The 24701-nt window shown below is 38.6% G+C and overlaps 1 protein-coding gene across 1 annotated transcript in view; it reads left to right on the top strand.

Moving 5' to 3' along the window:
• The window catches only part of ARHGAP15 (Rho GTPase activating protein 15), a gene marked incomplete at its 3' end in the record, with an annotated part of 314335 nt that overhangs the window by 12827 nt on the left and 276807 nt on the right, over nt 1-24701 (top strand). The window contains exons 2-3 of the mRNA XM_084264739.1: nt 18359-18433; nt 22159-22220. Coding sequence (XP_084120865.1) covers nt 18359-18433; nt 22159-22220 — 137 coding nt within the window. The remainder of the gene's footprint in view (nt 1-18358; nt 18434-22158; nt 22221-24701) is intronic.

The raw sequence follows: 24701 nt of genomic DNA, 5'->3' as shown, positions 1-24701 counted from the left end.
ATTGGTTGCATCAGGTTTTAAGAATTAACTTTGCAGGGAAGATCCAAAATTTGTGTTTAACATTTTCAGGCCTGAATTTTTTTGGGGGGAGGGAGTGTGATACATTATTTTTTTTTAACCAAGACATTGAAGAGCTGGAGAAAGAAATAACATGACTGCAGATAAACTGTTGTAGAAGAATAAGGGTGACATCAACATGCAAATCTCAAAAGCCTGGGAAAGATTGGGCTGTTGATTGTGAAAAACACAGAGTGAGTAGGGAGCAGAAGGATTTGGAGGCAGGTGGGCTGGAAGAAATGGGGTGGGGAAGGTGAATTTTCTGCAGCTGAGTGGAGGTGTGGGCTCTGTTTGGAGGAAAGGTTGTGCTGAGGTCTGCAGTGCTGGTGCTTTGCTGGCAGCCTGGCAAAAAGCTCCTTGTCTACTCTGTGGTTTAGCTGGAAGCTGCGCAATGTGCACCTAGGTAGGTGTGGATTTCTGTGTGTGGTGGTTTGTAGAAAGCCTTTAATTGCACTGATTTTGGCTGAAATTCCTAATTCTTCAGTCTTGTAGACTGTGTAATTGTTATGACGAACTAAACAAGAGAGGTATCCTAGCACACCCTGAGCATGTTATGTGCCTGTGCACCACCAGCTCCCTAAAAGCTGCCATGGTTTTCCAAGAGACTCTTTTGGTTTGGGATTTTTATTTTTATTTTTTCCCTTGATCTAAATTCTTTCATGGTTTTATGGCAGATGAGCCTGATTACATGAAAGTTTTCCTTTAACATACTTCCTATTTATCACACAGTTTCCTCACCTAGAAAATCCCAATGCAGCCACTGTTAATGTTTGATAAGATTTGTACCTGGTAGATTCTAAATTACATTAATGCATAAAGCCAGCGATGCCAGGCTCCCTATTGTTACAGTTATTAAAGCTGTAACTGAAATGATATCTTTCATATTGATCTTCAGCGAGCAGCTCTTATCCAGAAGCTTTGTTTCACATTAAAGACACTAATGATTGTCTCCACAAAATGAGCAGCTTAATAGTTAGAAAAAGTTAAATGGAAAAAAGAAAAAAAACTTTGATAGCCACCTTTGATAGCTCTTCATTCCAACATCTCTCATAGCCACAAAGTGCAAGCCAAGCATTAATAGACCTTTTAATAAAATGACTTAAAAGAAATCAATGGGATTTCTCACAAAGCCTAATTTCCAGCAAGATATATTATTTAAATGTTTGTATTCCCTCTGAACAGTCCTCTGGTAGCTGCCAGAGCCTTTCCTGGAATTTATCAGGTTATCTTCCTAGGGTTTTCACTTTTTATAATTTTCAGGGGTTGGGGTTTTGTTTATTGCCTTATTGAAATCTAGAAAAGTTGAGAAAACACAAGTTCTGTATGTTTCTGAGTCTGGCAAAACGTTGTGTAGACATAGAGGTGAGGGCAGATCCTTTGCTTGTAGGGTGGGGGGCAATCTGGTCGGGTATATGCTGTACACTACAGAGCCTTTCTCAGCAGTCACAGGTACTTTGGATCCTTCACAGGCTATAAGAAACCTTCCCCTTCATGCTCGGGGGGTAATGGTACCGCTCTCCCGCTGCCGCGATAGATGTGTCTGTAAGGCAGAAAGCTTTGACTTAGGATGGAGTTTGTGGGTGAAGAGAATATTACTGCACTCATTGTTAATTTTTCTGGGTCTTTTGGGTTGGTTTTCTTTTAGTTTTTAGTTTGGCTGTTTGTTTGGGTTTAAAGTGAGTAGCAGACACTGGATTTTTTTTTATTTAACTGGGTGTTTTTCCCTTCCATTTTTGTCTGCTGCAGACCAAGTGCAACATAGGTGTATTCCATGAGATCATGTAGTGTAAGCAGAGAAATACACATGAAATTTTTATGTTGTCTGAGCTCATTTACTGTACTTGATGTTTGATAGTATCTAAAGACCAGAAGCAAACCTACAAATGGTTCTATTTGGGGAAAGCAGGTTCATATTTATTGTTTTATGTAACCAGAGGTATAGTATGATGGCAAGGCATAATATAAGGTATCAAATTATTTTTCTTTATTATAGATTATAGTTTGACAGAGACAATACCCTATGTGTTTGCTGTGGGACAGCTTTTCCCTGATAAACTCTGGTCAATCCACAGTAATGATTAAATTATACACTTCATACGTTAAATATCCACATAAGAAATGTCAGGGGTGTAAAAGGGAGAGAGAAAGGGAAAAGAATTGTGTTGAGGAGGAAAAGAGCCCAGCAAAACAACACCAGAAAAAAGTAGACTATGCAGAGGTCTGCAGCTACAAAACCTTTCCCTCTCAGTATCACACAGGCATTCAGCCCTTATTTCTGTTGCATTTTTCCCAGGCTCCAGTGGAAGAGCCTGGATTAAGCTAATGCAGGGACATGTTTTGGCCGCTTATTATTTATTACAATTTTAGTTCCAGGTTTCAAAAACAATTAGGGAAACTGCTTAATAGGAAAATGACTCTAATTACTTGTTAATTGAGGTTATCTGCTTCACATTATTCAAAACGTAAATTGTGTTGACACTTGTACGCAGATATGATTACTTAATAAACAGACTGAAGATGCACCATGAATGCATGCTCACCCCCCCAAAAGAGGTGTTTTAATTTTCAACTCATATTTACTCATATGAAAGATGGATATATAAAATAAAAAGTGCACATTTTGCATAAAGCTCAGTTATACTATGTTAGTTCAAATATCACAGGATCACAGGGGTTGGAAGGGACCTCAAGAGATCATCGGGTCCAACCCAAATATTTAAATTCTATGCTGTGAATAGTAAAAAGATGAAAGTAGTGAAATGTAAAAGTTAAAGGGTTTATTAAGCTTATATATGGTGTGTTCAGGTAAGGTTTGTACACAGGACGAAGTAAGGGTCACATAAAGTACGCTGTTACCTTCCAAATAAGTAACTTTGCTGATAAAACAAGGATCTGGACCTAAATAATCTATAAGTGTTAATATTTTTCGTATTGATATTCACTTGTGTCAGATTTGGGGGACCTACACAAAGAGGTAAATGCTATTTTTTGAATAATAAATTAATCTGGGGATGAGACACACAGTTCTGAGCAGTGTTATAGTTTCAAGAACAAGCTAATTCTTTAGCGTAAGCATAAAAGCAAGGTTTCCCCCCTTCTGTATATATTAGTGTGCTCTGGGACCTCTAGTTTTTAACAGAAATACACAATCCCTATTTCTGAAAAAGTCTTATGCCATGAATGAGATTTCATAGTAACCAAGTGACTGGTGATGTCTAAAGCTGTGATTCCATACAATGTAAATCTGTGTATTTGCCTGCCACATCAGTGTCGGTAGGATCAAGCATTTTTAAAATATTGGGTTTTTTTTTATTTGGGGGCTTTTAATTTTTATTATTTTTTCATATCAAATGCAGGTTGCAGACATCAGAATTTCGTTAGGAAAACAAACATGTTTGTTACAGAAAAAAATCAGTAAGAACAATAAAGAAAGGTAACGTTTTTGTTCTAAAGTCATAAGTAACAAACTTTTTGAGAAGAGATTTCACATGTGTTTCACCTTGAAATTTCCCCTTTTGAAAGGAGAGAAAGGCCTTGGTTCAGGCAGAGAAGATGTGACTTCAGCCTCAGAGTCTATCTATATGTCTTCCACCTGGGACTATCTACTGCTGCAGTGGTTTTGGAAATACAAACCTCCATGAACCACGGAAGTCAGGCAAAGAAAGGGGAAAGCAGGGAAACAGTGAGAATGGAAGGAAGTGAATTCTTCAGATCAAATAATACCCTTCACGGGATTATTTGTTTCTTAATATACAAGCATAACTCTTCCACCTTGAATTTTTTGATTTGTTTTTTCCTTCACTAAATACCTTCTTAAGGCATTTTCCACAGGAATATTGTTACTCTCTTCTACTTCAGACTTTGCCAAGAAATGAGGGAAAGTTGCAAAGCCCACGAGGACGAAGTTTTGTGTTTGTGCCCATTAATTTTCTCTTCTATGATATTTTCCCATTTTCACTCTGTTTGACATTGAGCCTGAGCTTTGTTCCTGACTCGTAGCCTATGGCAGTGGAACGGGGAGATGAGACATCACGGAGATGTAGAGCGCACATAAAAAGAGAAGATGTGTAAAAACTGAAATGACATGGCAGCTGAAGCAGCTTGTTGCTCAGCTTGGTTGCGTGTTTGAGTGGAGAAAGCGAGGTAAATTGTGATATGTAAGAGAATAACACTCGACAGGGTGTATGGTTGTAAGGTATATGGATGCTCAATCATGTGGTGAGGCAGAAGGCTAAAGGACAAGCGCCTTCAGTATCCGCACAGTCTGTAGATATCTGTATGACCTACAAAACAGAGGGTGTTAGGCTCAGAAAAATACCACTTACAAAGCATATGCAAGTGATTTCAAGAATAGAAAAGTCTGTACCATTTGACTACCTCTAAATCTTTCAGTAATTATTAAAAGAATCAGATTTAGGGGAATATTCACAACCCCACACCTCTGTATGCTTTTGCACCAGAAATAGATGAGTTCTCACAGCAGTATATACACAAACAACCATTTCCACTTCCCACTGGTTATACTTAAGTACCTATTAGAGATATGTGTGCCTTTATGACAATTTTTTTCTGAACATTTGCAACAACCACGATATCCATGCCTGAGTGGGTTTGTGTCATAGATCCGACAATCTTCAATGGGGAGAAAGATTATGTTTTTTTCAGGAGAGTCTCCATTTACAGGATTTTGGATATTTGAGGTGAGAAGAGAATGGCCCTTTGTATAATGATATTAAAACATTTTAAGATATTCTTTCAGAGCATTGTTTAAATGTTGCTACTTCTAGGGCTGCGTAGAAAATACTTTGTGAATTAGTTTCTATGGCAATGGGTAATAAATTACTGAGGAATTTGTGGTTTGGGGGGATTAATTTTCTGTTACATTCTACTCTAAAACACACATGCATAAACCTTCAAGAAGATGTAAGCAGATATTTTAAAAAATCAGTATGCCTCAGTGTGCTAGCTTGCCTCTGCCTTTCTGAATGTGTGTGCACCTGTATAAACGAGACAAATTATCCCATTTTTGATTTGGCGACTTTTCTTCCAACAAAGAGGTGATTGTATTAAATATCGTGCACTGTAAAACCAACTTCATTGTCTTTGTGTGTGGAAAATTGTAGGTCCCAGGTAGTTTTGTTCTTTCTGTTGGGCACTGTGCCGTGCATTTGCCATTTTATAAATCTATAGTCACTGCATCTAGGTAGTGACAAACTGAGGTATATTGACTAATGGACTGGGTTTTGTAATGGCACCCATAACAGAGATGGACAAGCCCTTTACACAGTGAAAAGCAGCCAAATGCTAAATAGATTCCAAAATATATCCTATAACAAACCTCCCTTCCACCATATACTGTCTTGCTGATGGGAATCCTGCAGGCACTGCAGTGCTGGACCAAACCAATGCTTTTACTTTGTCTTGGAGTTACCCAGATGCTTTAAGTTCTCAACGTTGTTCACAGGAACAATTTCAGGAATCATTTTATCTCTAATTTTAAGAGCTAAATTCTCTGCTGTTACAGGCATGCTGTTAAGGTGATGCAGCTGTTAATAGTGATGCAGAAAAAACAGGAACAGTCAATAACTATTTGTGGGGCTTTGGGTTTGTGGTGTGTGGTTGTTTTGGTTTCTTTTTCCTTAAATCATGCACAATTTGCTGACTCCAAACTGCTGATGAACTCTTTGTTCTATTAATGACTAAACCCCATGTTGAATGGCATCTACTGGTGATGTTAATTTTGGAGAAATTAGCAATATTTGGAAAAAATTTAGGAAAATGAAATAAACGTCATACTAGAGATTTAATGAGTTTGCTGAGGTGGGCCTTGCCTGTTGATTTCAGTAAATATTGGGTTGTCATGGAAATCACAAAAGTTTCAAGAAGGGTAATTGTTATGCTTCTACTCAAAAAGGGATAATGGCATGGCTTGGATAATTTTATAGGCAGATTAACCTGACAGATATTGGGTCAACTGAGGGAAAAACTGTTGCAGGATCTAATAAAAAGAAGAAATAAATAAGAAGCCAGGAATATCATGCCAATCATCCTAACTGAATAAACCCCATTTTTTTTTAAAGAAAAAAAAGTATTCATTTTTGATGCAAGTCTTGTTGAAAAAGACAGCCATGTTTATGAAGTATAGTGAGAGTTTGTAAGTCACTCGACTTAATAGTACGTGACATTCTGATTAAATATTAGCTATGCGCTGTATCAGTGAAGCACACGTTAAATGGATTAAGAACTGATTAATTTACACGTTTCAGAAAGTAGTCCCTCAGGAATCATCATCAACTGGGTGAATTTTTAGAGTTGTTCTCCTGGGAGTAGTATTAAGCTTGACACTAATCACTCTTTTTATCCATGATGTGGAAGTAAATAGAACGGTTCTAATAACATTTTTAAAATAAAGCAAAGATTGATGGACTGGCAAATAGGTCTGTGTAACAGCACTTGTGGAGAGTGATCTGGATTGCTTAATGGCTATAAGTGAATCTTAATTTATCCAAATATATGTATATATTGGATACTCGGGCCAGGCAGTTCCCAGAACTAGGAACTGTACTTTGAGATTTTTACTGCAAAACATAGCTTGTAGGGTATTTCAGTGTTGAGAAGTTTGTGCTGACTGTTGTAAGTGCTAATGAAGGAGAGACAGCAAATATTTGTGCTTATCAGTGGTGCTGAGGAAAAGGAAACTAGAAAAGTGATATTAAAATAACATTGATTATGCAAGGAAGAGGCAAAACAGTATTGGAGGTTAAGAAAATTTGCCTTGCTGATGAAGGGCCTACAGACCTTAGCACTTTAAAATTATCCAAAAAAAATTGACAACTAATTGATTTCACACTTACCTGTATTAAGGGACAAGACATGGCACCAAATGTTTCTTTAATGTAGCAGAAAAAGGCAATGTGGGATGAAACGTTTGGAAGTTGGAAGGCCCCCAAAAGAAAATGAGTTTCAGTACATTTTGCAAAGACTGGTGGGAAACTACCAAGAGAATTGGTAAATTCATCATTTTTTCATGCCTTCAAATAAGAAATGGATTCCTTCCAGGGAGATATCAAACAGAAATTTCCTAGGCTAAGTCCGGCGCAGTTGGGATAAAATATTTATATAAACATTTCTATAAACAGTGCCATCCTGATTCCTTAGCCATGTCAAGGGGTGGAGAAGCAAAGAGATGCAGTAGCAGGTGCTGTTTGAAACCTTTGATTGGGCTGGGTATGAAAGAGGAAGAAAACCAGCACATAAGTGATAAATTAAAGCCTTTGTCCCTCCACCAAGTGATGAATATTTGTGACTTGGCTGACAGTGTGGTGTATATATATGTGTACAGTATGGTGTGTATGTATGGAAATACATGAAGTTCTGTATTTATCACTGAAGCTTCCTCTTAAAGTTTGGTTCATTTGGGGTTTTATTTTAAAGTGTATTTTTTCTTTTCTTAAATAAGTATCTGAATCTCTGGCAATGCACCCCAATTATGTTCCACCTTTAGACACTGCCCACATTTTACATGGTAGTGGATGGTTCTTCGTTATGTTTGTTGATATTTTTCTAATTTATGTAGGGTAGGAGACTTCAATCAGAACAAAACTAGGAAAATCAAACTAGGGGCAATTTCTCATCTTTCTAGATTCTTCAGAAGTAATTCTGAAAGTGGGTAATTCCATTTTCTCCTTTGCTTATCTGTTATATTTAGTATTATAGGGTTTGCTTTCAGTGCAAAAGCCATGAGACTCAGTGTTCTTGGATTGGAAACTTGCACTTCCCTATCCTACATGTTGTCTACAGCACATGGGCAAACTTGTGGAACGAGCATAGAAGGGAGTGGTGGTGTGTTTGAAATGTTTCTTTGTCCATGGAGGGCAAATAATTACGTAATGCTTAAGCAATATGGACAGTAGCATTTTGCAATTCTAGTTCATTGCCAAGACACAAATAGATGACAGGTTTTTTTTCCTTTCTAACCTGTATGACAATCAAATTGAAAACCCTGAAGCTCAATACAACTTTGAAGCAATAATTTTGGTATTTAAAAAAAACCCAAATAAACCCTAACCTTTGCATTAGAGCACTTTTACTGTGTCAGCAGATTTTGGTAAAAGGGCTAGGATATTAATTTTGTGTGCTATGAAGACAAATTGCAAGTGCAGAATCCCAGAGCTGGGTAGCAGTGTTAGCAATCGCTGCTGTCCTGCATGGTTTGCTGCAAGGTTGTGATTAGATGTAAACCCAAGAAATCTCACAGGAAGAGTGGAAAAAAAAAATTAAGCTTTAAAATATTTTCATTCATTTCCTAGCTGAACATTTTGATGTCAAACAGAACAGGAAGGAGTCGCCCTGGTAATTGCCCTTTTCAAAATCACCCATTTGCTTAAAAAGCTATTTGAAGCAGATCAGTTATTATCTTGATTACTCTAGTTCTTTCATGTTAATGTTTATAATGGCACCTGGGAAAATCTGTTTGAAAACTTTGCTTCGTTCTTTCTTCTGCTGCGTATGCACTTTGGTCCTCTGAACAATTCTACTGTGCTGATTTTTTTATTTATTTGAGACATTACAGGTCATGTTGATATGAGAGACTAATATGAGCCAACAGGTCTGCAAAAAAAAAACAATTCACAAGCTTATGTGGGTTATTAGTGCAAAGGATAAGGAAAGCAGGTAGGAAGTTAGATGCCTGTCTGTAGATATTATATCTGTCCTAAGGAAGCTGCTTTGGCAGGGGGTTGGACTCAATGATCTCTTGAGGTCCCTTCCAACCCCTACAATTCTGTGATTCTGTGATTATCAATATACAGGTACCCAAGTGGTCCTGCATTACAGTCTCTAATTTTGGTCTCTGAAGAGTTTTAATAAGATTTTGCTACGGTGTTGTCAGCCATGACCTGTGTTAGAAAATATTCCTTCCAATCACGTTAGAAATGTACTTTGTACATTCCTGTGCTTACAAAAACAAAGGGCTTTCCATCATAAAAGCCAATGCTTTACCTCTGCATTGCCTGGAATCAGCAGCCAAGAAGTTCGAAAGGAGGTAGTTTTAGTGGTGTTTTCCCTTCAGATTAAAGAGACTGAACTCTGCTTGGAAGTCAGAGCAAAGAGTTTTTATCCAGGTCCTTTGATTTTATTATTTTTTTTTGTCACTGAATGTTCAGTGACTTTTTTTGGCTCGTGTTCCTTATAAATCTAATTTCCTTCCAGAGCCAGGACTTTTTCGGCACTGCTCCTGTGAAACTTGGACACGACAATTTGACAATATGTCCAGACCAAAACAGATCAAGTAGTCACACATGACTGATTCGGCCGAGCATGCTCAAAGACAAGACTGATGTCTCTGTGCAGCAAACAATTCTCTAGGGTAGGGACAACGTGCTCAAATCCAGTCACCCCAGAGTAAACACTAAGTTAGACACAGCTTAAATGTGCCTTCAAGCACAGGCTTCCACTGCTGACTAGATGAGAGCCCCAAGCCAGGCTGCAGATTCAGCCATGCTGTAGCTGTTATATCTCTTTTCAGCCTGCTAACAAGCATCTGTAATGGTTAGGGCAGCATTGGGGTACACTCAGCAAGGGAAAGGGGAAGAAAAAACCCCAAAAAAAGCCACTTGTTAGAATAATTTTGTGGCTCTCTTTCATGGGTATTTGCAACTCATTTTATTAATTTTCCATGAGTGTTTCTAAGTGTGATAGTTTGTTCGCCAGAGTGTTGGCAGGAAGGAGGAGTCCTGGAAGACTCTGTTGGAAATATTCTCTGCTGCAGATATCTCTTTGATTTTCCTCTCCCTCCTTCCTTGAAAAGTTTCAGTCCTCTAAACAAAGAGCAGAAACTATAGCATGGACTTTCCTAATGAGTCCCATGCAGTGTATGAGGGACAACTAAAGAACTGGGAATGGTCTGTAAAAATAATGTGGGTTTTATATGCACATATGAAAATGTTGAAATAATTTCAATTAAAAATTTTTTTTTGAATAGTTAAAAATATAATTTTGAAGTAGGTTATTAAAGTAATAAAATTATTATTATGTGTTGATTTGCTGTTAAACTATATTAGGGAAGAAAACGACATTTTAATTTTAACATTGCTGCTTTGTCCTAATATATCTGCAATAAGGTTGGCTTTTGGACAAAAAATAAAAATAGAGGAGCTTTTCTTCTCTACTGATTTTTATCAAAACCCCTTGTTACCAAGTAGGGTTTCCTTTTCTCAGCCATTGTTTCAAATGGCAATGACACAAGTTAAAATGAACCTTTGTTGAAATGACTTTTTGACTCTCTACCTTTACTGGTGCCCTAGCTTACTGTGGTATACCTTCTATAGTGCAGTATGCATGGAATGGGTGTTGAAGGTAAACAGTTTTAGACAGGTCTGGGTCTGGTTCATGCCAATTTCAGTATGATCTGTCTCCAATGTTTATGTGCTATGGCCACTGAATGATGGGCAGTGCCCAATGTAGTTTTAAGATAAGCTGGGTATCAGAATCACGCTAGCCTGGGAAGCAGTTTAAACTAGGCTGTGGTTTAAACTAGGTTCATGGGGCCATAGCTCTGTTGCTTGAGCCAGTTTCTTTCCTGGGTATCCCTCCACTGACAATGCAGAGCATATCCTTACACAAGAATCCTTGGAATTTTTTGTATCGTTCCATTTTATATTCTTCCCCCCCCCCATCCGCCCAGCATATTCCCCCTGCTTTGTATTTCTGGCACATATATGTCCACAGGTGTTATTAAGTGTAGGGTAGCATGTGGTGTCCATGCTTCAGTGCAATCGCAGAGGAAGGACTTCCTACAGGAGAAAAAAAAATGATCACTTTCAGTATTTTGCAGGCTGCCCATCTAAGCCCATCATTGCCTGGCATCTACACACTAAGGGCAAGCATCCAGCGAACTTGTGAGTGGGCACCATGCCATCTGAACAGATGGGCATGGAAGTAGGCAGCCAGTAGACCATGTATGTGCATCAACTGTGGGTGTTGAGGGCAAGATTCCCAGTGGAGAATGTCCAAACAGCTGTCTGGCCTGAGCCAACATGCCTACGACCAAGCAAAAGTGCCATCCCTAAATCCTGCTGAGTTGGATTAACCTTCAAAAATAAAAATTTCTTCTGCAGTAGCATAAGGTGAGTTTTTGGCTTGTTTAAATCTGAGAGAATGAATTAGGTAGGGAGGATAAAGAGATGCACTAACGTAGAGTCCACTAGAGGGGACCGAGCCTTTGTTGAGGAATACTAGGAATATTTTGTACAAGGGTGTTTATGTGGTATACAGTAACTGATGACTTGCAGGAGTGTGACATCAATGTTAATGATGCTCTTTCTATTAAGGCGGCCCTTTCAGGAGAGACCGAGCTTTTGAGTGCTTTTTGATTGTAGCGTGTGCTGGATGTGATTATGCAAAGGCAATTCTTCTGGATTTTGTTGCACATTTACTAAGTTTTAATGTTGGGGGTTTTTAAATGGGTGGTTTGGTGGGTTTTTTTTTCCCTTTTCCCCTTGCTCTGCGAATACTATTCTGGGGTGGAATTTTGGGTCAGCACTGCTGACATAGTTTGCTGCCATAGCTGAGTTCTTACATTTATTGTCTTCATTTTTCTAAGATCCAAAGGAGTTGTGAAAAGATCATTACTCTCTGTATTAGCGTTGATTTTTACCTTCTATAGACATCAAAGGACGCATTTTAGAAGACATAGATATAGAAGGCAAAAAGCAGGGAGAACTACCCATGTCTATTGCATTTATGTTCCTGCTGGTTTCACTCCGATTTTCCTCTGTCGTCGGTGCGCTACCCATCTGCAATTTTACCAAAGCACCTGCAGTGGTTAGGATTAATGTATTCTAATATCGTGCTGAACCAAAAGTAACGGCTGCACGATGAATGGGAAAAATCTGAATAGGAAATGTAGCAATGTATTTAATTTTATAATGCACATTTTTATGTATGGCTAGATGGATACTGCCAGGGCATGAGCGTTGATGTGTTTTGTTATGTGTTACAGGCTGTACTAGAAAAGGCTGGAACAAATATATGAGTCTCACTTTAAATGCTCTTTCCTTGAATCAATGAGTATTGTACTTAATGCAATTAAAGCATACTGAAGCTTTGAGGCCGGGTTCCAGTTTGATTTCCAGTTGGAAATCCCAAGGATTAGAGGCAACGCAGCTGTTGGTCCCTTTGTGACAGTCTGATCCCCAGGTACGCGAATCACAGTGACCCGCAGTCAAATTTAGAGCAGCCTTAGGATTTCTTGAACTCATATGGGTGGTAAGAACCTTTTGTAGCTGTCTCCTCTTCTACATATGGTTTTGGCAGATCTCCTACTCCTGAAAAAGCTAAAAATGAAGCCAACTACATCAGCTGGGACTCCCTCAAAGCAAGGATCAATTGGACAAATTTCAAAGTCCATTTGAGTAGCTAGAGAGGAACAAAAGGGTTCCCACTCTAGGGAAAATCTGCTCCTGGGAAACAGCAAGCCATTAATAGAGAAAAGTACCTAGTGCCTGATGTAGGCTTATCCTGGGAGTTTAAATGTTAGCCTGAATGCAATACCTCAAATTTGGATCACCCCTTCAACAATTTTGGGAAAGAAGCTGACAGTTTCAAACAGACCATGCTTTGTAATCAAACCCATTTATTTATTTATTCTCTGTGATCAGAGAATCAGTTCATCTTAACACTGGCTGAAATTTCAAATAGGATCTGAACAATTATTTTCTGCGTATTTCATGACCCAAGAGGCTGAATACATCAATAGTCCCACAGTAAAAGCACAGCGGTGCTTGTCTACAGCAAGTTCTGGAGGCAGGGAGTACACCCACGTGATTAAATTGCCTTGATATAAAATACCTGCCTTCAGAGGCTGGAACACGAAGGAGGACCCTCGCGCTGTGGGAAAGGTCTATAGGATTCTGATTTATAAGGGAGCAAGAGGTCAAGGGAAGTAAAGCCATTATCATTATTTTCACAGGCTCTGGAGATGTGAACTGAGTGTAGAGGGCAGTGTGCTCAAAGGGAGACATGCAGGGGGAATGCAACACAATCCTGCTTTCTTTTTTTTTTTCTTCCCCCCACTGATTTCAGTCTGTGGATTCTGCTGAGGGTATGTCATACTGGCGAAACTCAAGCCTGTAAGGACTGTGAAGTGGTTTCCTTATTAAATGATGCATAGAGAGATTATCTGGTCTGTAGCCAGCACACAAAAGCTCCTCTCCCGAGCAAAGCGTTTGGTCCCTTGCACAGTAACGAGATTTCAGGGGGGCTGGGGAGGTGTATGGAGGGTAAGGAGCAAATGTGTGCTGGTGGGGGCAGAACTGAAACTGTGCTTTGTGCCTATCTCTACCTGCAAACCTTGAAGGAAAAGGAGCAGAGCTAATGCCATGTTATACTGCCTTGTAGTCCTTGTTAGCTCTTCTTCTGAAGAGATCTCTTCAGGACAAACAAGGAGGAAAAGCCCACCGTGTAGTTCTAATGTAACCCTCTGGAGGATGGTGTTTGGAGGGTCTAGAGCAGGCCATGGCTGTGGGCAAGGAGCCCACTGTGACACAGGAGGTTTTTGCTGGAGTGAATAGGGTTTTCTAATGCACTGAGAGCATCTGCAGGAGCAGGTTAGGCTGGGGGAAGGGGATAACAGCCTCCATTTCTTGAGGATGGACCAAAATCCCTTATCCGCTGAGACAATGCAGAGGCATCTCCAATTGGGAACCCTGTGGGGTTTTCTCAGTGCCTTTCACAGCAGAAGAGAGCTGTGTCCAAACAGTTTCTGCAAACGATGGACTTTCTATGCTGCCCAAGGCTGGATGTTTAAAACAAAATAAATCACTCCAAGCACATCAGTGAGTGAAAAGTTACAGGATTTTCCTTTCTAGTGTCATTGCCTAGGTATCATTCGAGGGATGGGGCCAGCAGGAAAAGCCACAATGCATTTCTGTGAACTTTCTCTATCTAAGCAATTATAAACTGTCACTGGAGTATGAGAGTGACTGGGAATGAAATGACCACGGGCATCACTAAATCAGGTATTACCCCTTCCTCTCTGTGGAGGGAATGGTTTTCACAGAAGTTTGTGTGACTAGTTTGTACTTTTACTGCAAACTTTTAAGCTGCCACCAGTAAGTTCGATCCTATAAAGAATTGAGTGTTCTGGCCCTAATCCAGAAAAACACTTAAGGCCATTGCAGAGTGATTTGCTGGATCAGGTCCAGGGAGGAGAAACATGAAGTAGTAGGGGCTCAACAGTAGGGGCTTTATCTCTTTTTTGGGTGTTTTTAAAGAGATCTCCACATTTGATTGCAGTGTGGGTGGAATGAAATAACAATTACTTAGACCCCTAAAAAGAAAGGTCAAGGCATGAAAAATGTTTTTTGGTAGAAACCTAACAAAACCTCCATGAGACCTTTCTCCTTGGTTGAGCAGTACAGTGACTGATGGAGAAAGCAGCAGGTAGGTGTCATCCTGGGATTTCTCATCCAAAGCAGAACTCTACTGCTCCAGGTGCTGCTTGTTGGAGCAAAACACACAGGTTTCCCATGCTATTTGTAGGTGATGTTCTTGGGTAAATCCTCTCTGGTGAATAACTTCTTTCTAGGTGGTTTCCAAGATTGTCAAAGGTCTTACAATTGCCTTAAGTATTTAGGGATACATGTGAATTCAGAATGATGTTTCAGGTAACAGTTAATTGTCTGTACTTTGCATCAGAGCAGCCTGCCTGGGCCTTTGGTTTCGTTAGGTTTGGTTGCAATCAAAAGGAAGCATGCTGCTTCCCATTGATGAGATGAGTCGGGCCAAAAATATGCTTGTAATAGGAAATCAAACCCAAATCAGCCCTTTTTAAATCTGAAGAGCGTAGCAATGAGTCAGTTGTGATGAATTCCCACAAAAAGAGGGAGAATTTAAAGAACAAATGGGAAAGTGGAGAGAAATTAAACATCAGGTGATTGTATTTTACTTCATCAGCGTTAAAACAGCAGTTGTCAGATGGTTGTCCCTTCATGCTGGGATACCAGGCATATGTAATGGAGGCTTTGCCTTTGTGGAAAGGGTGATGAGGGATTTGTGCTTAGATGCTGAAATAACTCTGGTAGGAGATGGATACCCTTTAGCTAAGGGAAGGCGGGGGACTGCTGAGGCTGAATTTAACAAAACCAGACTTGCCCACAGACTTGCAAGCGCTCGCAGAGTGGATTTTTAATGCTGCAGGTGACATTGTTGCTGACTGAAGAATGTTCATCAAATCAGAAAACTGCTGATAAGCTGCCTTTTCCCAAAAAGGGATCTCACGAGCTTCTCCTGTAAATCTCTGCCTTTCATCATACCCTGGAGAGGTGAGGTAGAGGACTTGTGACAGATAGTATTTAGGTTTTTCTTCAGTTTGTTAGGGCAATCGAGTAGAGCTAGAGAGGGGAAAAAAGAATATCTCTATGTATCTCCTTTTTGGTCTATCTATTGAAAATTGAATGAAAGAATTAAAATAATTGACCCTACACTTCCTTTTGAATATTTTGGTACACCACTGACAATTGTGAGTTGACACACGAATATATTGACTACTGTCACCCAGGGTCTGCTAAGAAGGTTTTAACACTGAATATATCATAAAATAAATGCTGTGATGACCTCATTCACCAGTATTTGTAAAATATATTTAAGATCAAACTTGTTTAAGGCCAGCTGGAATTTTTATGAAGTCTTAAATAATACGTTGCCCCTGTTGTTGTTGAGTTGATTTTTTTCTTTTTTTCTTTTTTTCTTTTTTTTTAAGCTGTTTTGATTAAATTTTTCACAAGTTCTATTTCTGAATCAAAAGGCTGGTAGAAATTAGTAAGAACTTTGTTGATGTTTCCATTAGTTCCATTTGTAAGACAAATATTCAGGATGTTTTTCCAGAAGAGCTTGATCTTGGCTTACATAGCTGTGGATTTTGGTTACATTTCTGTAACTGGATTCTGACTTTGGAGCTTGAGGACTTTCTTGTGTGAGATTGCTTGTTGCTGGGCTACAAACTAATTTCTTTTATTTTTGCCCCATGAGAGAAACACATTTTCAGCAAAAGTGTCACATTAAATAGTCAGCTAAGACATCTATTCTGAATATTTTCCTTAATATTTCTGTTTTACATACAGTAAGGAGGCTTTTAAAGTACATAATATCATCCATAACTGGAATTTAATTAATTTTTTTCTCCTTTCACATTTCCTGGAAATCTCACTGTTGTCTTTTTATTATGCTCCCACTAATAATTCGCCACTGCTACAAAAAATTAGTACTTCTTACTATCTCCTTTCTTCATTTGGCTGTAGATGGATTTAGTGCTTCTGATATATTCTTCTTAGCATGTGTCAACCATGAGCATTTCTTTTGCTGATGCTGTGATCGCCAAACCAAAGACCGGACCCAAAAGCTCTGATCGGTGCTGTGCACTTCACAAAGTTGAGAACAGGGCTCCCAAAAGGCACGTATGATTCCTGGAGAGAGCAGCTGAATGTTAAAAGAGATTCTCTGGAGTAGTGGTGTGTCTTGTTATTTAATTTGGATGAGTTTGGAATACATTTTAGAAAGCATTGCTGGGCAATATGCTCTGCTGTATGTTAAGGACTAATTAGAATGGGGGGTCTGGGTAAGAAAGACTTGCTATGATCTAGACCTGAATAGCTTAGTTATGCATCTTGAGCACTATAGAACCTTCAGCGTTGTTGAACAGGAAAGATAAAGAAAAAGATAAATTGAATCAATTTATTTTGAATTTATATACATGCCTCTGCCTGCATTAATATTAAGTGCCATCCAAAATCTAAATAGAGAGACTGTAATCTTAGAAGTTCTCTCAATAACATCAGCAAATCATTCTTGTTTACCCTACATGCTAATAAAACAGGAACATGACACTCCTGAAAACAAGATTGCAAAATACAGAAAATGTGGTCTGACATTTTTTTTCTCCCCAAAGGAGGGACTGCCACTGACTAAAGTATTTCTTATGAAAGCTCGATTGCTTAAGATGCAGAATATTAAGAGAGAAAAACACTTTAGGACACAGCCATGTCACCAGCTGTTACTCACCCTTAATGAAATTGTTAAGTGATATTCTTCATAAATAGGTCAGAGAAACTTTTGAATTGTGAAGAATGTTTTATCTCTTTCTTTGAAATGTTTGTATTAAATTTAGAACTGGTAATTCATTAAGCTCATTAGCTCTGGCTAGGAGAGTAGAGCAATATCTAGGATATAGATTTCAAGGCTTAAAAATGTTAGTGCTTACAAATAAACATGAAAGCAATGTGTGGAGAAAAAATATGGGATCATAATATGTTTAACTGTTTTTTGAGCGTGGCCCTCTGGATTAATTAAGAACATTTTCTATATTCAGACACTTGAATATAAACAGAATACATTATGACTTCTGCTTAACTCTGTTTTAATAGGGAAAAAGGGGATGCATTATGATGAATACAGTGGAAACCAGTTGAGACTATATTTTGTTGTTTGCTTTTTGGCTTTTGTTAAAAGAGGAGATAAACACTGAGTTTTATAGGATCCCAACTCCAAATTGCATTATTACTGAAAGGTTTAAATATATATATTTATGCACACACTTTTGTGTGACCTGTTCTTTGTTGCAGATTTGTAAGGAAACAAAATGCCATTGAGCTCTGTCAAATGCTTCATTTGGGATAAAACTTTTAATTAGTCTTAAAGCAATAATTTTCCAGACTTAAGCCACAGATGGTTATACTGGCTTCCTAGAAAAGAGGGAACTGGAGGAAATTAAGGACTCTGTACTTGGGAACAATTGTAGAATCTGTGTCCTGTATTGCTGCAGCCTTCTAGGCATGGAGATGTTAAAGATATATCCTTTAAATGGCTTTAAAGTGCTTATCCTTGTCCTATTTTATTTTTTCCCTAGTTTCTTCATTGACTTGCTTTGTAGCTTTGAGGGTGTAATTGGTACTTTTCCCATCTCCGTAAAATGGGTTTAAGAGCACCTAACCAGTTAGTTTTTGAGACTCCTGATGGAAAGGTCATAATTTGAAATTGTTATTCTCAGTTGGTTGATATTTTTTTAGGTAAATTTGACAAGGTGACATCACAAGGAAAAACATTTATACTAGAGATGTTTAGTAGCTGTACCTTTCAAATACACATGGCTCAGATGAGCCCCAGTTTTCACAGAAATGCAGTGCTCTGAGAAACCAGGTGTAATGCTCAGTAATTACAGTTGGTGGTCCATCTTTACCTGCATATATTTGAATCCTCTTTGAATTTAAATACTTGATTTTTTTTTTTAAATTATTTTTTTCCCCAGGTAAATCGTCACAGAAGAAATCATTCCCAACATAACTTAACGCTTGCAGACATCATTAGTACACAAGAGCACAAGGTAAGCAATTGCTTTATGGAACTGATAAATCACTCCCGTTGTTCTAAGTGTTTATAATGGAAATGTTACGCACGCTTTACTAAAGAATAAATACATGAGTCTTTGGATGCCTGGAGATGTTCAGGGATTTGAGGGACTTGGATTAATCAATAAAAAGAGTAATTTTAGAAGGTACAAAGCAATTTATATAGCTTGACTTTGCTGTTAATTCGTTTGTGCTAGGCTGATGTTTCATCAGTATTAATACTTGGTGTAAGGGAATGCAGCCATGTCTTTGTCTTGTCTTTGCCCATATTAAGGTGGTTTTAATATTAATATCAATTTTTATAAACAAAAGTGATTATGACATTTAAAAAAAAAAATCCTTGACATTGAAAGAATCTAGGGGGAATGAGAAGCATAGAAGGTGTTTCTTTTAAATTAAAGTGAGTATGCAGATACCAACATCTCTTTGATTCTGTATCAGTGGTGTGTTTACCTGCACAAACTTTTCAGGATTAGGTAGGTTCAGAAGCTTTGAATTTTTCTAGTTAAAAAACTATAGAGCCTATATGTGATATCGTGAAAATTACTTTTCTTTACAGTTTCTAATATTGTTAACTCATGAAAGTGGGGTTTTTTTGTTATTTAGAAACTCAAATGTTTATATACATACTCTCATCTTTAATGTTTTTTAAAAAAGCAGCTTTAAAAGACCCAAACAAACACAAAGCCCTAAACAATGATTCCTATTCTTCAGGGCATTTTGGGTCATTTTCTCAACCTTCCATATGCTGAAAAGGTGCAGGAAGGGCAGCCGCTTAACAGCAAGTGATGATATTTATTGAGACAGAAAGAACAGAGCATATCATTTAGGATACACTTGGCATTCTTTTTAAGGTAGTATCATTCGTTTGCAGGGGTATTTTAAGTCAATCCAAGTACTTTCTTGAAAAGAAATAGAACAGAAAAGGGAATATTAACAGAAACTGAACAAGGAGAATACAGCTCCCCAGACAGAGGTTATAAAATTACTGGGGTCACCCTAGAAATATTTCTATCTTTTTGGTAAAGTTGTATTGTGATTCCATAGGTTCCCTTTATACTAATCACAGAGAAAACTGTGTGCATGATTTATTAATGAAGACCATGCTCTTCTTTAAAAAAAACCCCACCTGTACTCATTCATTTAAAGCAATATACATGAAAGTTACTTTGCTTAGCGGTAAGAGGTCTCATGTTAACTGAAGTCATTGTATTTTTGTGCTGTTCAATTTTTGAGCTGTTTAATTTATAACAAATGGTGGATGTGAGCTATGTAATTTAAATCAGGGTATTTTATATGCCCACCATTTGTTAGTGGATTTCATATTCTAGCTCAAGACAATTATAAGGAAATTTTAATTGAGCGGCAACGTTTTCATCTGGAAGCACATCCAATTTTTAACTTCAGAAAATCTGAGAATAGAGGTGACTCAGATCTGATGTTGAAATTCGTATTTGCCTTTTGCTTTTGGATTGGTTAAAATAACAGTTTGGGAAGGGTGGTTGGTAAACTTTGAAAGCATGAGATTTTGGGTCTGGTTCAGAGAAGCAATCAACAGCTTGAATGGTTAGCCAGTGCTCCTCCCAATTTCTCTTTCCAGATGAATAGAAATATTAAAGAGAATAAGCTTTCTCATATGTTATTTGGCATCTCTGGCTCTGGCCAAGCACCAGAAGGTTTATGCCACAAAAATGAAGGGTTAGAAGGGGAAGAAAAATATTGAAAGACATAAAATAAGTTTGATTTTTTTTTTTTTTTAAAAGTAGGTGGAGATGGGGATTAAGTCTTATTTTAGCTCTAATAATTCACCCATCCATCACTAGATAAATAGTGACATGACTCTGCACAATAATCCCTACATACTTTCTCTCTGGGTTTTCTATGGCAATGATATGCATGACAGGAATTTGCATGAGATAAGTACAAATTATAGAAAATGCACACACTAATCCTCGTGTACCCATTTGAGAATGTCACCTAAATCATTGTCCACAGACCTACAGACATTTTTATAGGTACAAGCAGCAAAGTACACAATATATGTTTCATCATATATTCATCATCCAGCAACAGACAAAAATCTATGGAAATAATTAAGCATATTACACTGTTAACATGATATTTTATATAACCAAAATAACAACTATGTATGACCTAATCCTTATGTTGCATGTTAAAGCATGTTTTATTGCTCCTTAATGTCTTTGCAGACAGCAAAATCATATTGAAATTGTTACAAAATCGCCTTGTGACACAGTTTACTGTGAAGACCATGTGGAGTTACTAATATCTCATCAGGCACTGACTTAGTAGTGTTTGAAAGGGAAAAACAGGCATGCTCTGAATCACAGTTTTGCTGCTTTTCCCATTAGTGACACGTGGGACATCCCTAGCAAATTAGATCTGATGAGATGGCAGGTCAGTGGGTTTGACTGAAGACCATTCATCTTGGTTAGGTAGTTTGTTTTTTAACTTTTAAATATAAATTTACATAGCACACCCTGTAAAATCTCTCTCTCAAATCATGTATCACAGCTATATAAGGGATATTCCAGCAGACTGTAGAGAATCAAATGTCTGCAAGGACCTCTGGCTTTAGGAAACTGTGTTCTGAGATGTGGAGGAGCACAAATTAAGAGGGAGAAGTGAAAAGAGCAAGCCTAGGAATTGCTGCTAACATACCAAAACTCAAGGCCAGTGTTGGTACTCTACAAAAAGTGCTGCAGTCTCGTGCATGTCTGCAGTCTTTAGCTTGTTCTGATGCCACAGAAAAGGGGCAGCAATTAGCAGGGTATGGGATCTGCATAGGTATGCTATCAGGTTGCTAATATTGCATACTGCTTTTGATGGGTGATAGCTAAGGGCTTTGCTGGTTTGGGTTTGCTTTGGATAGCGCACAAGACAGCTGTGCGTTCCCTTGCTTGTAATTCTAGTTCCAGTCTGGATGTTGAGCACTGACAGAGCCGCTTAATTTGGTTTTCTGCATCATGCTATGAGATCATTTAGTTCAGCTGGGAACCTGAAGACAAGTTCTGCCCACACGTGGATGCACACGCTCCAGTGAAGTGTGACCTTTTAAGAGCTGTGAGGGGTGGGCGAGCGCCTCAGTACCAGAGCTCATCCACAAGGCAGCACTGCTTAAAAGCGTGATGCCATTCATTATCTTGCATGACCCTTTTATTTAGTGCTAACTCAAAGCAGAATGTGACACCTTTGAAGGCAATGTAACTTTTCCTGTTGTACAGGTATTTAATGCCTGCCTCTTACGTTGGTACCCCATAATATGACTTTCTTTAGAAATGAAGAAGCAAGAGTCTCTTACAGAAGTGTGGTGTGTCCCCCAACTATCAGTCAAACATGAACTCCTGCAACTCAATTTATGGACAGTACCTGGTGATAATTTATTTGCTATATATTTTCAACTGGTGTTTTTACTTACAGTTTACTTCACCTACATTAAAATGCATTTATTCTAAATCAATCAATAGAATATTTTTTTCTGTTTACTAATTGACTTGAAATGTTTGTATATTTTCAAAAGAACTGAGTTTATGGGAGGAAAAAATGATTTAACTAAGAATTAGTGATAAAATACCCCTACACTAGATCATCTAGATGCAGCCTCTTATGCGTGTGTTAAGTAGATTCATTCATGTGAATAAATGACGGGGTTATGACATGTTATTTTCCTTTCTTGCAGGAAGTGGAGAAAGAAGGATACCTTCTAAAAGCAAAAATAGCAGATGGTGGCAAGAAATTAAGGTATTGTATGTAAATGTTACAGATTTTCAGCTGTAAGATTCAGTTTTGAGGCGTGTTTAAGGATGTACAAGTACTAATCGCCAAACTGGTCATGTATGGTTTCAGCCCCAGAAACCACGTGACAGCAGCTAACAAGCTCACTGCGTGCAATGATCATGTGTCAGTGTTAGAATCTATGCCATATATATCATGTGTGGATTAAGGACAACATTAAGATACCTGGAAAACCAATAATACAGTTTCTAGTGGGCAAATTTTAGGTTCTGACTTGTGCTTCAGGGGTCAAAGATGGGATGTAGGAATCCATCATGTGGTGATGCCACAGAGGTGCCAAGGCAAGGTTTTCCTAAGTGGTCAGCACTTACTCAGCACTGTGTTGACAGTAATGTGAATATTAGTGCTGCCTTTTATGGAAGGATTTGCTATGCTTTTTGTAGTATTTGGATGTCAGTAAAGGAGTAGCAGTGACATGACTAGCAGTCTGTGCTACCAGTGAGAATGGGAGAGTAATGTAGAATATTACATTTTCTGTCTGGAGAAAGGAGCTAAGTGACACATTCTCATACCTATATAGTGTTGAACCATAAGGAACCTAGCAATGCTTGTTGAAAAGGGAGTCAGGTGGTCACCCTGTCCAACCTCTCATTTGAAGACCATTGTCAGTGCTTCACCAAGCCTGCTGCACCTGGGTGCCATCAGAGACTGGTATAACTTGCATTTTGGGAAAAGGCACTGAAGTTTGTAATACTCTATCCCTTGCTTTGGGTATTGGCAGAAGCTTCTGCAGAGTGCACACAGGACCTACATCACCTGCACCCAGGCAAGGAGGGAGCTCTCCCTTCACAACACATCGGGTGCTCTCAGCACACAGCATCTCCTCAGCTTGGCCTTGAGCACCAGGGGGGGAACAGTGTAACTCGGCCACTTTTTCAATAGCTATTTTTAAATAGCCCTAAACGGGTATGGTATTCGTAAATAGCCTCGGAGATGGTGAGCACCACTGCAGCTTTAGCGTGCTGCCATCAGGTGTCCGTTTGACAGAATGCAAATGCAGCCGCAGCGCTTGGGGCTCCTTTCGCAGACCCCACGAGTCCAGCCACGCATCCCAAGGTCGGAGCAACATCGGCTTTAACCTTGTAGCCATAGGCGAATTCTCTCAATATCCTTGTTAATTCCAGCTCTAATTCTCTACCTACTGATATACACACACACAGAGTGGGGGTAGTTGAGGAATCATCTACTCTGCATCCACTTTGTCTCCTCTTGCCTACCTGAGCTTTCAGGCAGCTGGAAGAGGCTTTGGGAATAATATTGGTGCCACGTGGGAAAAATCAGAATATTGTGAGCTGACTTTTCTGAAGACCTTGAAAACCTTAAAATGCTGCGTGTGTCCTATGAAATGCAGCGTGACCCCATCTGTACAGAGAATAATACATCTTAAAAAGTAATTAAAAAGTATCTCTAGTTTTAAACTAGACAACCCTTTGTCAGGTTGTCTGTATGTGCCTTTTAAATTTAGGGTGCAAAAGCAATGAAGCTTTGATTCTTAAAGTGTATATAGTTGTAGAATAAAAAGCCTGGAGAGTTTAGGGGGGGAAAATCTTCTGAAAGGGCACATGGTGAAATTCAGTTGCATTCTTGTAGCTTCTATGATTCCTGTAGTCTGCTTCTATGATTCCTGTAGTCTGCTACAAAACCGGTCCATTTTCTTATCCTTGGTGGGATTAAAACATTCTCCTTAAAATCTAGAATGAAACTTAGATGAAACAACTTAGCTGATGTATTTTGTGAAATATTATAATAGTTTTAAAACATTCTTTATTCTTGACTACTTATTTCAAAACTGTAAGTAGGATCACCCTTTTTTTTTTTTTTTAATGAGTCCCATGTTAAAATTAAATATTTTCAAACGTTGGCAAACTTTCCAGACAGTTTGATCAGAAATGCGAATGGTTTAAGAAGTTTGGACAGAAGTTAGGGACCTCAAAAGGCAATTGCTGGTTTGCATTTCCCAGCTAGAATAACCTGCCCCGCAAATGGACTGTGTAAGTGGTACTCTGGCTAGTAGAAGTGGCCGTGGCACAGAAATGTTCCTCTCTATAGTTAATGTCAAGCATTTGGTGTAAGCTGGGTACTGAATCTAAACTGTCCCCCAAGGGTTTTAATCCTCTGATAATCCGGTTTTATCCAGGATATCCAACTCATAGGAAAATCTGTTTAAACAGGCACATAGCATGCCTGGCCACTTACTCCCCTCTGCACTTCCAAGACCTCTTTTGAGTAGGAAATAAAACAAAGAAAATGAAAAAACCCTGAAGTTGTACTTATCAACAGGCAAGTTGTATTCACCACCTTGATGGCAATTCTCAGCTACAGCACTGGTTTCCTAAAGATATGTCAAAAATAATTAGCTGAGTTTGAATGGTTCATAATGCACATTTCCCAGCTATGACCATAGTTCGCATCAGCTAAGGACACAGC

The sequence above is a fragment of the Gallinula chloropus genome, assembly GCF_964237585.1.
Source record: "Gallinula chloropus genome assembly, chromosome: 5".
NCBI classification, from domain to species: Eukaryota; Metazoa; Chordata; class Aves; order Gruiformes; family Rallidae; genus Gallinula; species Gallinula chloropus.
The sequence above is the reverse complement of the archived record's forward strand: the minus strand, read 5'-3'. Positions and strand labels throughout refer to the sequence as shown.